At 42.9% G+C, this 12,602-nt stretch overlaps 2 protein-coding genes across 2 annotated transcripts in view; both read right to left on the reverse strand.

Annotated features, from left to right (window-relative positions):
* eeig1b (estrogen-induced osteoclastogenesis regulator 1b) overlaps positions 1-3,032 on the reverse strand; it is a 37,906-nt gene extending 34,874 nt beyond the window's left edge. The window contains exons 1-3 of the mRNA XM_083670822.1: positions 2,973-3,032; positions 2,542-2,606; positions 2,072-2,431 (exon numbers count right to left, since the gene is read on the reverse strand). Of these exons, the coding sequence (XP_083526948.1) occupies positions 2,072-2,211 (140 nt within the window). The 5' untranslated portion in view covers positions 2,212-2,431; positions 2,542-2,606; positions 2,973-3,032. The remainder of the gene's footprint in view (positions 1-2,071; positions 2,432-2,541; positions 2,607-2,972) is intronic.
* Positions 3,033-4,508: 1,476 nt separating this feature from the next.
* On the reverse strand, positions 4,509-10,038 carry naif1 (nuclear apoptosis inducing factor 1). The gene is made up of 3 exons (XM_083670826.1): positions 9,497-10,038; positions 7,567-7,617; positions 4,509-7,164 (listed from the first exon to the last, which is right to left on the reverse strand). Exons 1-3 carry the CDS (start codon positions 9,939-9,941, stop codon positions 6,659-6,661), a joined length of 1,002 nt encoding a protein of 333 aa, XP_083526952.1. The 5' UTR covers positions 9,942-10,038; the 3' UTR covers positions 4,509-6,658.
* Between the last annotated feature and the right edge of the window lie 2,564 nt (positions 10,039-12,602).

Here is a 12,602-nt window from a genome sequence, read left to right on the forward strand (position 1 = left end):
TCTTATTCTACCAACCTGAATTATTCATAAAGACACATTGTCATCTTGATGGTGTGGCTTACAGAGGAGCAACAGGTATTCATGCCAGCATCAGATCGAATCCTACCATGACATTTTTCGACAAATTTATTTTCCTGCTCCTTGTTAAATTTAGGGTTAAGGTTAGGTATAGGTTGACAATTGGTTAAGCTTAGAATTTAGGTTTGGGTAAAGGTTAACAGGGAACCATCCCTAGACTTTATGTTGAGTCACATGTTAGTTGGCCCTGACCTGGAACCTACCCAGTATACTACCACTGCATTTAAAGGGGACAAGCTCTGGTCATTGACCCAGTGCTCAGACGACAGCCTGCACACAGACCATGTTCTACTGCACACAGACCATGTTCTACTGCCTAAGAGGAACGTGTAACACTGTAGCTTGCAGTACTGCTATTCACATTCGGCTCTGTATGCAAAAATCCTTACAACAACCTAATACTCTATCTATGCAAACCGCCGACCCAACTACTGTAGTCCAGCCACTGACACACACACACACACACACACACACACAACTACTGTAGTCCAGCCACTGACACCTGAGAGCTTAGGGGACACACACACACACGCACACACACACACACACACACACACACACACACAACTGAGCTTGTGTTGTGCTTTCCAGAGCCCATATGGGCGACAGCAATCCAAAGCTGGTTGATGGTAAAGTCAACAACAACTAATTGCTCAGCGGTGCATCACTTGTCAGCATAACTGAAAGCATATTTAGTGGCTCTGACGGCTGATTTCAGTTGTAGCAAGGTGCCCGCAACACCATAGGTGCACCGGCTATGACTGCCAACATTGGGGACAATTGTCATTCTCTTCCGCACATTTGTCTGTAACATGTGCACACCTCCTACAAACTAGGCTGGCTTGTTCAAAGAGACAAATCGCGTTAGGTCCGAGTCATTCCATTCAGTGTTGCCTTGGCAACATCACGGCAAAAGCTCAGGGCCAGCAACACTCTCTCTCTCTCCCAGAGTCCAGACACACAGCATCAATGTCTAGCTCCCCCCTCCATCTCTGCATCCTTTCAGACCCTTTTATATCAGCAACATTCGCCGTCTCCAAAGGCGGCATGTCAGTTAACGCAGTTAATTCTGCTGAATAATCTAGTCTCGGCGTTGCAGAGCCTTGCCTAACTATGCCCCTGATTAGGTTAAATGAAGTGCTTTGAAGACAGACTTCTCCATTAAGCAGGGGCAAGGCCCGTCCAGTGGGAATGGAGAGGGGACCATGGGAGACACACATGCCCTGATGTAATCTGGTCTCGGCGGATGCCAACTCGGCACTGGTGTCTTAATCAAAGCCAGTCATGGGAACGGACTAATGCAGGGATATGGTTAATGTTAATGTACAGTGAAGGGTAGAAGTCATGTGAACACCCGACAACTTTCATAAGTGGCACTCGGTAAAAAACTATAGGTGAAGAAAGAAGAGGACTACACATGCTATATATCCATGTTCCTCTGTGCTTTCATTCTGCACGAAACAAAACAACCTTCCTGATACTTTCATCACCATAGACACAGGAATGCTTTGGCTCTTCTGGATCAGTGGTATTAATGGTGCTTTGTACAGTGCATAGTGTTGTTGTGAAGCAATGCAGGTTGGGACGCCAGGTTTGGGGGGTGACAGAGATTGCCAGTCTTACATAAGCGATGAGCAACCTACAGTTCCTTACTCATGAAATGTCCTTGAATGGCACATTTCAAAAGCCCTACCTGATGATTGAAGTATGTTATGTTGCAGGAACATACAAGTTAACAGATAGGCCTCTTGTTTAATCCTGTGTTTAGGTTTGCTATTAACATCACTCAAAGTTCACCTAAACACCCATTCTGGGCTAATAGGTTAAGCCGTCATATGGCTACATTGATCAAAGTCAATCAAGCTTTCAGAGCAGCACATACTTAAATTGGCCTATATCTAATTGGGAACATTATGAGTATGACTCATATAACTTGACATTAAATTGAAATCTGAAACGAAAATCTAGATTGAAATCTAAAATGAAAAATTACCTGGATGATGAGAAGTCCCCGCCGTCCAACAACCTGATCTTGCAAAACAATACCCCATTGACGAACGGCACGGCCGTGAGCTCCTCCAAGGTAAAATGGATTTGAAACTTGAACTTCTTCTTTTTAATTAAAAACGCCATTGATGAAGTGGTTGAAGCCGTTGAACTGAGACGGTATAAGCTATATGTCTACTTGATAGACGTGTGTAGTTGGAAATTCTGTTAACCAAACCTTTTTGTATACACCAAGAAAATGGTGAAGACATAAAACAAAAAAAATATGATTTGGTTTTCAATCTGGAGCTTGAAAATCCTTCTTGTTTTTTTGGCTCAGCATCTCTGAAAATCCAGTGCTGATTACCTGAAAGAGCAACACAAGATCCAATTAAAATGTGTCCCCTAAGATATGGATAATTCATCAGAAAAGGTAGCAGAAGACACAATAATTGCACAGTTATGTCTTCAGCTTACCTTTATTTAACTGTAGTTGGTTACACAGATGTTGCCATTAATGCTGATATCCAAATCGGGCAGCTCTGGAATAAAGACAAATAATTTGAACAAAAAAAAAAAAAGAAAAAAAAAAGAAACTAAATTCGCAATCATTCCTACCAGAAAAAAGATTTCAATTCTACACTAACGGTCACACTCATTTGGAGTTCGTCTGTGTTTCAGCTACAAGTATGCGAGAGACAGGTATGCGTTCTTAGTTTTAGGATAATAATCATATTTCTTTCGTATTACAGCAAGCGCAGCCTTGAGTCTGCTAGTTGTTGGCCCGCCACGCAAACACAGAAATGTATTTAATCCGGAGAAGAAAAGGCTATTCACCACACGAAAGCGAGGCATTAGATCCGGCTACAAAATGAGAATGTAAGCCCATGTAAAATTGACAATCATACCTCATGTTCAGCGAAGACAACGGGATATGTCCTTACTCCCAAGTCCAAAGAGAAACTTCACTGATATTCGTAGACTACTTCGAACCGTCGTTGCACGGTCGTGGTAGTTGGCCGATTAGTCCCGCCTCTTCTAGACAGACTTTAGCACCGTTTCCACTCAGAGAACCACATCATGGTGCAAAACTCGACCTGTACAGCGCAAGTGCTGCTAGAATGTTCAATTTTCTTTGGTCAACTTTTAAATTAATGACATGAAGCCATTAATTCTTAAATAACATAACGTATACAGTAAATGCCTCATGAGCTTAGATCAACTGCCTTACCCTATTAACCCAAAATATAAGCTTGTTTCACTCCATTGTTTGTAAACACTGTGAATGTAAACAAACACTGTATAGCTTCAAAATATGATTAAAACAATACATTTTTCTTTCATGGATGGTCAGTCCATGTATCCATAACTCCATCTATGAATTTAAGAGTGGTTACATTTCTTCAGCCCCATATCTCAGCTGTTTACCAAAAAAGTAGTAGGGAGACCGCTTTGTTGTTGTTTGAATCCCAGATTGCCCCTTTAATAAGAAAGCCTGCAGTATGGAAAACAACTAGCCTGGACTTCCTGTATTAACATTCTAGAAAAGAGGTTCTATCTAGCACCAGGACTGCAAGCCTTTTCCTTTCATATGTACATTTTCCTAAGGATGAATAAGGCATAGAAATCTTGTGAACATTTTTGGAGACTGTGTGTGCAGGATGACCAAAAAAGACAAGAGCTTGTCAAGTAGCCCTCTCCCAGTGGTCATACGTAACAAACATACAGAATTTGGTTGTTAGGTAATTAGAAAGAATGCTTCTTATTTCCTTGGTTAAACATGAAGCTGAATTTCCCTGATAAAAAAAGGCATACATTTGATTTGATTTTTTTTCCAACGAGAAAAACAACTGCCAATTTCTCAATGTGTTATGTGATAGTGCTATGGACATGTGGAATATCTAGTCTATTATCAAACCATAACACTTGATTAGGAACATTTACGAGATTGGTTGATCAGAGATAGAAAAAAAACATCTAAAAAATGTATAACTGTGGTGATGGTTAACAAAAATCACGGCAGAGAGCACCATCTACTGGCGAATTTTGAAGCCTAGCCCTTCCTGACACCTGAGAACTTTGCTTTGCTGAATAGAATTCCCTCTCATACAGATTTTTACAATTGTTACTTATTTTGATTCATTTTTATCTCATATAAATAGAGTATAGTGTCACTACTAAAAGTTAACTGAGAATAATACAATTGCTGTTAAGAAGTTATTGCTTTGTTCAGAGAGACACATTTTTATCTGTTCCCAGATAAAATGCTTTTGTGATTGACGGGCAACTGCACTGACTATCGAGCAGGCAGTTTTATAACGGTGTATAAATGGGTCAGATTGAGGGTTGGACGATGAATTCAAGGAACAGAGTAAACAAAGAAGATTTTTTTTCTTATCTTTTATCTTTGAAAATAACAGGAAATGTTGCACAGGTGACTGCTGTCTGAAAAGAATCTCACCCATTGTCTGAAATTAAAGTGTTTTAAGTTCTTAATAGAGATGCAAAAGCATGAACATCTTTGATTTCATACTCCTATAATAATAATAATAATAATAAAAAAAGATATCTGAAATAACACTCTCGTCTTGGCCAATTATGCCAATCAGTTTACAAGCGTTGATTTACAACCATAATGGCAACTTATGCTATATCTAAAACTCTACAGTAAGTTCTGTACATGCTTGTTCTAAGGCAACCCTTCACAGGTTTTCTGTTTCTCTCATCCACAAAACATGGCCAAGCACATGAATGCATTCACACACACACACACACACACACCACATTTGCAAGCAGCTACACCCACACACCCACACATCTGAAACAGACACGTTGTTGCAAACAGTAGCCCCGCAACTCGAGACGCCCCGACCGAGTCTCGACCTTGGGACATCTGGCTTGCAAACACACGTGACCGTCTCCTCAAATACCTGATGTAAACCAGCTACGCTATCAACTTGGTTACACATCCATTACACCCATGCATCCATGTGCAGTGCATTCGGAAAGTATTCAGACCCCTTCACTTTCTCCACATTTTGTTATGTTACAGCCTTATTCTCAAATGGATTGAATTCATTTTTCCCCTTCAATCTACACACAATACAACACAATGACAAAGCCAAAACAGGTTTTTAGAAATGTTTGCTAATTTACTAAAAAATAAAAAAAACTGAAATATCACATTTACATAAGTATTCAGACCCTTTACTCAGTACTTTGTTGAAGCACCTTTGGCAGCGATTACAGCCTCAAGTCTTCTTGGGTATGACGCTACAAGTTTGGCACACCTGTATTTGGGGAGTTTCTCCCATTCTTCTCTGCAGATCCTCTCAAGCTCTGTCAGGTTGGATGGGGAGCATCGGTGCACAGCTATTTTCAGGTCTCTCCAGAGATGTTCAATCGGGTTCAATCCGGGCTCTGGCTGGGCCACTCAAGGACATTCAGAGACTTGTCCCGAAGCCACTCCTGCGTTGTCTTGGCTGTGTGCTTAGGGTTGTTGTCCTGTTGGAAGGTGAACCTTCGCCCCAGTCTGAGGTCCTGAGTGCTCTGGAGCAGGTTTTCATCAAGGATCTCTCTGTACTTTGCTCCATTCATCTTCCCTCGATCCTGACTAGTCTCCCAGTCCCTGCCACTGAAAAACATCCCCACAGCATGATGCAGCCACCACCATGCTTCACCGTAGGGGTGGTATTGGCCAGGTGACGAGCGGTGCCTGGTTTCCTCCAGAAGTGACGCTTTGCATTCAGGCCAAAGAGTTCAATCTTGGTTTCAATCTAGGTGCCTTTTGGCAAACTCCAAGCGGGCTGTCATGTGCTTTTTACTGAGGAGTGGCTTCCGTCTGGCCACTCGACCATAAAGGCCTGATTGGTGGAGTGCTGCAGAGATGGTTGCTGCAGAGAGGAACTTTGGAGCTCTGTCAGAGTGAACATTGGTTTCTTGGTCACCTCCCTGACAATGGCCCTTCTCCCTCTATTGCTCAGTTTGGCCGGGTGGCCAGCTCTAGGAACAGCTAAGTCTTGGTGGTTCCAAACTTCTTCCATTTAAGAATGATGGAGGCTACTGTGTTCTTGGGGATCTTCAATTTTTTTGTACCCTTCCCCAGATCTGTGCCTCGACACAATCCTGTCTCGGAGGTTCCTTCGACCTCATGGCCTGGTTTTTGCTCTGACATGCACTGTCAATTGTGAGACCTTATATAGACAGGTGTGTGCCGTTCCAAATCATGTCCAATCAATTTACCACAGGTGGACTCCAATCAAGTCGTAGAAACATCTCAAGGATGATCAATGGAAACAGAATGCACCTGAGCTCAATTTCGAGTCTCACAGCAAAGGGTCTGAATACTTATGTAAATGTTATATCCTTTTTTTTTTTTTTTTTAAATAAATTAGCAAATGTTTCTAAAAACCTGTATTCGCTTTGTCATTATGGGGTATTACGTGTAGATTGATGAGGAAAAAAATGAATTGAATTCATTTTAGAATAAGGCTGTAACATAACAAAATGTGTAAAAAGTGAAGGGGTCTGAATACTTTCCGAATGCACTGGACATACATTCACACACACACGCTAACACAAAGGCTAGTCTTTATTACGCATCCTCCGCTTTCTGTGGCGGGGTCCTGGGCCTCTGTTCTGACCCATCAGAAGCTGGCCTGGCGCTGTTAGAATTTGAGTTCTCCGTCCCGCTCTGCAGGTACTTGCGGAGGTCCTTGAGCGCCGGCCTCATCATCTGAATCAGCGCCAGCAGCGCCGCCTGGGTTCCCTCCAGGGCCTGGGCCTGCCTCTCCTGGGCGTAGGCCTGCGCCTCCTGAGACCTCCGGATCATCTGCAGCAGGTCGTTCTGGCCCTCCAGGTGCTGGGCGATCTGGCGGACGTGCACGTTGGTGACCTTCTGCTCCTGAAGAAGCCTGGCGGAGTTGAGGGCGATACGGCTCTTCAGCTCCTGGGGCTTGGCCTGGCCTTGGAGTGGCGGCGGCGACACAGCCAGCATCTCCACGGGTGTCTCCACGGCAGCCATCACGGTGGGTGCGGCCTCCGTGGTAGTGCAGTATTCCACCACGCCCCCTTCCTCCAGGGTGTGGTACGTGGTCTCAGCTGTTGAAAAAGCATGGTGACTATTAGGATGGATCCATCACGAGGGCCCTGGTGAGGAGGTGGGCCTGACTGACTAAATGACCTTTAGAAAGGTAGTGGTTGTGGTGCAGTCCTGTGTAGGAACTAACATTTCTACATTTCAAATGATAAATGGCTGCTTCTGGTTCGTTGGGGAGTTGAATAAAATGTGTTAGCTCTGGGCTAGGACAAAAGCCTAAATGAAGTCCACTTGAAGTGAACACAAGTCAAAAGTCACACTAGGTATGGCTGTACATTTTGCATTATTGCTGTCTATCCACTCTTCAGCATTGGCGACTGTGGTGTACCACTGTGAGACACCACTGAAATAAGTAGACTATTCAACATGGATTTTATAGACATGGCTATATTTCAAAACCTTACCATCTAGAGATTTTGTGTCTTCACAAACTCCTGATGAAGTGGTCTGAAGACCTAAGAATATAACAGAGATAAGAAATACATCTATCAGTGAGGACTGAGAGAGGAGACCAAAGAATCTGTGTTTTAAATATGTTAAACATTGCACCGGAATCTGTGCAATACTATTGTGAAGCAAAACATTTCCCATTTCGTAACTCACTAACTACCAAAGAATTCCGCAACACTCAGCACCTAGAGTGCCAAATGTTTTATGTGTTATTTGCCTAGCAACAATATTTTGATTGGCTAAAAAATGAAGCATCATAATACATGCATTTTTGGTGAATAAAGTCACCCTTGCCACTCAAGAATGTCGACAACTTGGGTGACTTCATTCACCCTCAGCACTAAATGAGTTCATGTACAGACATCAAACCTGAAACTAAAGCATGTGGCTTACACTCACTTATTCTTGGAGCGACGTAGACTTAGTTCTGATGTGGCATGCTTTACCAAAAGGTCTCTATGAGGAAAAGCCAAAGCTTAAGCATTCCTCTATTTCAACTTATGGGCTGACTAGAGATCGGTTAGATTAATCGATTAGTCAATCTCTGGCCAAACCAGTTTTAAAATAGGTAAACATTTTAACTGCAAAAAAAGAGCACCTTTCCTTCACTGTTAGTGGCACAATAGCTGGATAGAGTCTGAGACTTTGTCATATATCAAAATAAAAATGACCCCGCCAAGTCACAGTTTGTAATAAAGTCCTTCAACATTCGACCTTCCACTCACTCTGACTGTTCCTCTGATGGCTGTCTTCTTTGGCAGGTATGAAGCTTGCTGAATGTGCCCTACAAACAATTGAAAAATACACTTTTCAACTACTCGAGGGCCATACAATGGAAGCGGGCTAAGGGAGTTAGCGAGCTAACTTTAGCTCCAACTCTGGATTTTGTTGGGGTTAGCTCACTAACTCCCTTTACTTGCTGTTAAATTACTTTGCAAGATACATTTGGCAAGCTTGATGCCCGTCAAAGGGGACAACCCCCCCGACAAAACCTCAGTCAGTAAAAGAAGGATTTTATTACAAACTCTGGCCTGGAGGGGTCATTTTTATTTCGATACATGACTAAGGACTCTATCTGTCCAAAGGGCTGTACAGAGGAGGATGCTATCCGGCTAGTGGCATATCTGAGGCTACTCGTATGTGAGATTGTGGGAGGAATTTGTCTCATTTTATCCAACAGAAGCTGAGCCTGCTCCTTCACTCCCTCTCTGTCACTATCACATCAGCCTTGGCAGGCTGGTCAGGCATAAAAACTCATGTCTAAACTCATGACACCACAGTCCATCTGGTTTCTTGAGATGGAGTGTCCTGGTATTGGCCATAATTGTAAACGGAGAAGCGATGCAGAGAACTATGTTTGGAATTTTCCACCGCGGAGAGAGCTCCAACATCACCACAACACTCCATCTCATTAAATGCTGAGACGGAGTGTCCCTTCGGAGCTGAACACCGCAGTGACCCCAGCCGTTGAGCTGAGCGCAACTGCGGATCTGGGTCACGGCACCAATTTAACAGTCGCCACGCTGTTGCAAACAGTATTGCTTCCGAGCTCACACAGGTCTCTAACCTGTGTCCTCTGTATTGCCAGCATACATAACCATCGCCGAAACACCCTCTTAACCAGCTACGCCACCAAAAAGCTAGCAATTCGATGGCATGGATAGGGGTATTTCAACTTGTGGGGAATGTAACACCTGTTTTGCCCACACCAATGTGAACATTAAGTGTCATAACTTAAATGTTACATTGTTCACGCCATGATATAAGAATAACATAATCATCTTCACCAAACATGTAGTATATACAAAATATTTGACAATGCAATCTAGCCTATAAGCAACGGTAAAAAAAAAATAAAGAATTTAAAAAGTTCGAAAAACTTACTCTCTGTGAGTGTCACTGTGGCGGCTGTGCTCATAGTGACAGGCAGAGTTATCTCTGCGTCTGAGTCTCCTGCTGGTAAACTGATGATAGTCGCCTCTCCCAAGAGGTTACAGATTCGCTGCTGCATAGCAGTGAGGATGACGGGAACCGGAGCACAGTCGGCGGAGGTCCCCTCAATTGCTGCTCTTGCTTGGGCCACTTTGCGCCGAACCTCGGTCTTCATATCGGACCACTTCTTCTTCACTTCAGCCAACTCTCGTGGGCACGTTGTGACAGCGTTCACCTTCTTCAGAATTTCTACCCACGCGTTATTCTTTGCTATGTGGGTGACTCCAGCATTGAAGTGGTTAACGAGTGTGTGCTTTTGTTTCTCTATTTCTTCCACAATAATTTCTACCTCCCTCTCTGAAAAATTCATTTTTCTCTTTTTGGCTAGCGATGCCATATTTGAATAAATTACTGTTTTTAAAAGATAATTGTGCGTATTGTACGTAAAAGTAGTAGGATTTACTCAATTGAAGTGCGCAACGTAATGGCTTCCAGAATCGGCTTCTTCTTTCACAAACAACGCTACCAACGCTTACGTTGGCTGTGCCGTAGCTCCGCCCACACAACACTGTGGTTGGTTACATTCTGAAGATCTCAACATTGTTAACTGCTGCTTGTTGGCCAAATGAAATGCCAATCTCTCATCCGGCGTGACAGACAGCCTATAGAAATCTCTCGGCGTGTTTGAGATGAAAAGCCAAAGCGAGCAGAAAGCAGAGACCGTGTTTGAGAGGATCCATTTTGAGCAGTCGGCGGCTATCGCTGATCAGCGCCTTTCAATACCTGTTGCATGACGGGGATAACGTCTGTCTATTATTGCTCAAAAACGTAGGCACTTTTTATGACCAATCATGAATGTTTTCTTGACAGGTGTAGCTGAATCAGGAAAAGCCCTATATGCCGCGATATTTAGACTGTGGTAGGATATAAATTATTATGGTATTTGGGAGATCTATTGATTGCCCAAATCAATTACCAATTACTTTAGAAGGGAAAACGTTGAACTACACTAATGCTACCCTTCAGATAAATATAGTTTGTCAAACTAAAACTGGTTTGAAGTAGTTTCACTACATCCAAACTACTTTATCCAATACACTCCAGTCAGTTACTGAAAGATGGCTAGTCCATATTACAGAAACTGAACCACCGAAAAGCTCTGAAATCACTGAGAAAGATAAACACAGGGGAGGTGGAACAAAGTGGGGAGACAGGAAACAATGAGGGAATAAATAGTCGGGACATTACATGTTCAATGGCTGGAATAATAGTTACATTCCTTTTTCTTTCTTTTTTTCTTTGGGGGGGTGTGTAATGAAAGGTCGTTAACTACTGAAAACACTACTACCCATCAAACACAGCCATATTGTTGCAACAGGGTCAACCTACTCCTTTCGGTAGCGGCAACCGGGTCAGGTATGGTAGGCATAGGTATTACATACCAATGACATACTTTTAAGGGACGCAACAACCAAAGTGTGCAGACTTTAGCCTACCTGGAGACGACCAATGGGTCGTCTCCTTGTCAGGGGATGTACCCAGTACGAAGTGGCAACGATTATTCATGTTTTTACCTACCAGGTGACAACGAGGGCAACGTTTTACGTTCCCACAGCCGACTATTAAGAGAATTTATTTAACTTACCCTCTAACTAAATATAGCTCTAAATATAAATTATAAATGGAGATTAATTCATGAACTATCACAAATCCGTTGTCTGTCAATTAGTAGCTATGAGCCACATCAATCACCCCCACCGACGTGTATTAATAATGGGCAAAGTTGACAATGTATACATTGTAAAGGACTTCCAAAGGTAGTAGTGTTTGTGGGACCAATAGCGTTACATAACGTTGGTGTTGGTAAATGTTTGCTTAACAGACGTGGTCGCTTTTTCAGACCTGACCGTTATGTTAGCTTGCATTTTGACGCACCGACTTATGCGAGATCTGACACCTGCAGACCGTCAGTGATGCGCCGTGGGTGAAGTCGGGAGGGGACCTTGTCACAAGCGCGCAGTGAGCCCAGTTAGGATCACATTGATTCAGGTGTGTGATTTGGCATTACAAGTTGTCATGCTGTTGTGTTGGCACCAGGATGGCACCAACCATTTTATGCCACCACAACGCTACGTTAACATAGGGTACTCATGAGGTTACGTTGGCACCAACTTCGCCACAACTTCACCAAACTTAACTTCAAGGTTGCGGTTGCGCACTGTGCTTGCTAGGAACTGCTCCATCCATTGCTGTTTACAGATGCAAACATGAGGCAATAGCAATGAATTTGCCTCTTACATATGTTGTTGTAAGATAACAGTGACACCATTTAGCTATATCAAATTAATATATTCGTATTGCTTTGCAACTTTTGCAACCTACCGCCAGGACAGCTTCAGCAGACTGGGAAGATTTAAGGGGGCGCACATCCCCCAGTCAGGTTTGCCATGTTCGCGGTTTTCACGCCAAATTGGGCCACTTTGAAAACGAGGTTGCGGTTGAAATTGTGTTGGTCGCGGTGTGTGGGTTTTTGGCCTACTTCTAAATTGCACCGCTTTGAGGCTGTGAGGCAGGTTGTTGCTGAGTGAGTGAGTGGGGTGGGTGTGTGTGTGTTTGTGTTAAAATAACACTCGAAGCTCACAAGTGAGAGCAATAAACAGCACTAGCTACAAACCTCTCCCTCAACACCTTGACTCGTTCGTCAATACCTTGTTTGACCCTGACTGCGCCCAATCTCGGAATTATTTTAAGGGGAAAAAAATCTAACTGTTAAGGCTTTTCGATTTGTAAACTCCCAATTGACAGTAAGATTATTCTAACATTGTGTAACACCATTTCAATAAAAAAACGAATGAAAAAAAAACATTCATCTTAACTATTCACGATCAATCACTTCTATAGTTCAGATTAAGTAATTTGGTGTGATGAACAACTAACAAAGGGACAAATTCAGAGAACAAGGTAAAGCAATTTTAGCAGTTGTATTTAGATTGTCATTATGAGACCCATGGATAAATGTGGCAACTCCTCTCTTGCTGCGGAAAAAGAAAATGTGAAC

This window comes from Argentina silus (genome assembly GCF_951799395.1).
Source record: "Argentina silus genome assembly, chromosome: 5".
Lineage (NCBI taxonomy): Eukaryota > Metazoa > Chordata > Actinopteri > Argentiniformes > Argentinidae > Argentina > Argentina silus.

Coding starts and splice junctions, on each gene's coding strand:
- naif1 (XM_083670826.1), bottom strand. CDS start 9,941: ATGGCATCGCTAGCCAAAAAGAGAAAAATGAATTTTTCAGAGAGGGAG. Junction 7,618..9,496: donor CACAGTGACACTCACAGAGA/GTAAGTTTTTCG, acceptor TTATATTCTTAG/GTCTTCAGACCACTTCATCA. Junction 7,165..7,566: donor AGACACAAAATCTCTAGATG/GTAAGGTTTTGA, acceptor CTTTTTCAACAG/CTGAGACCACGTACCACACC.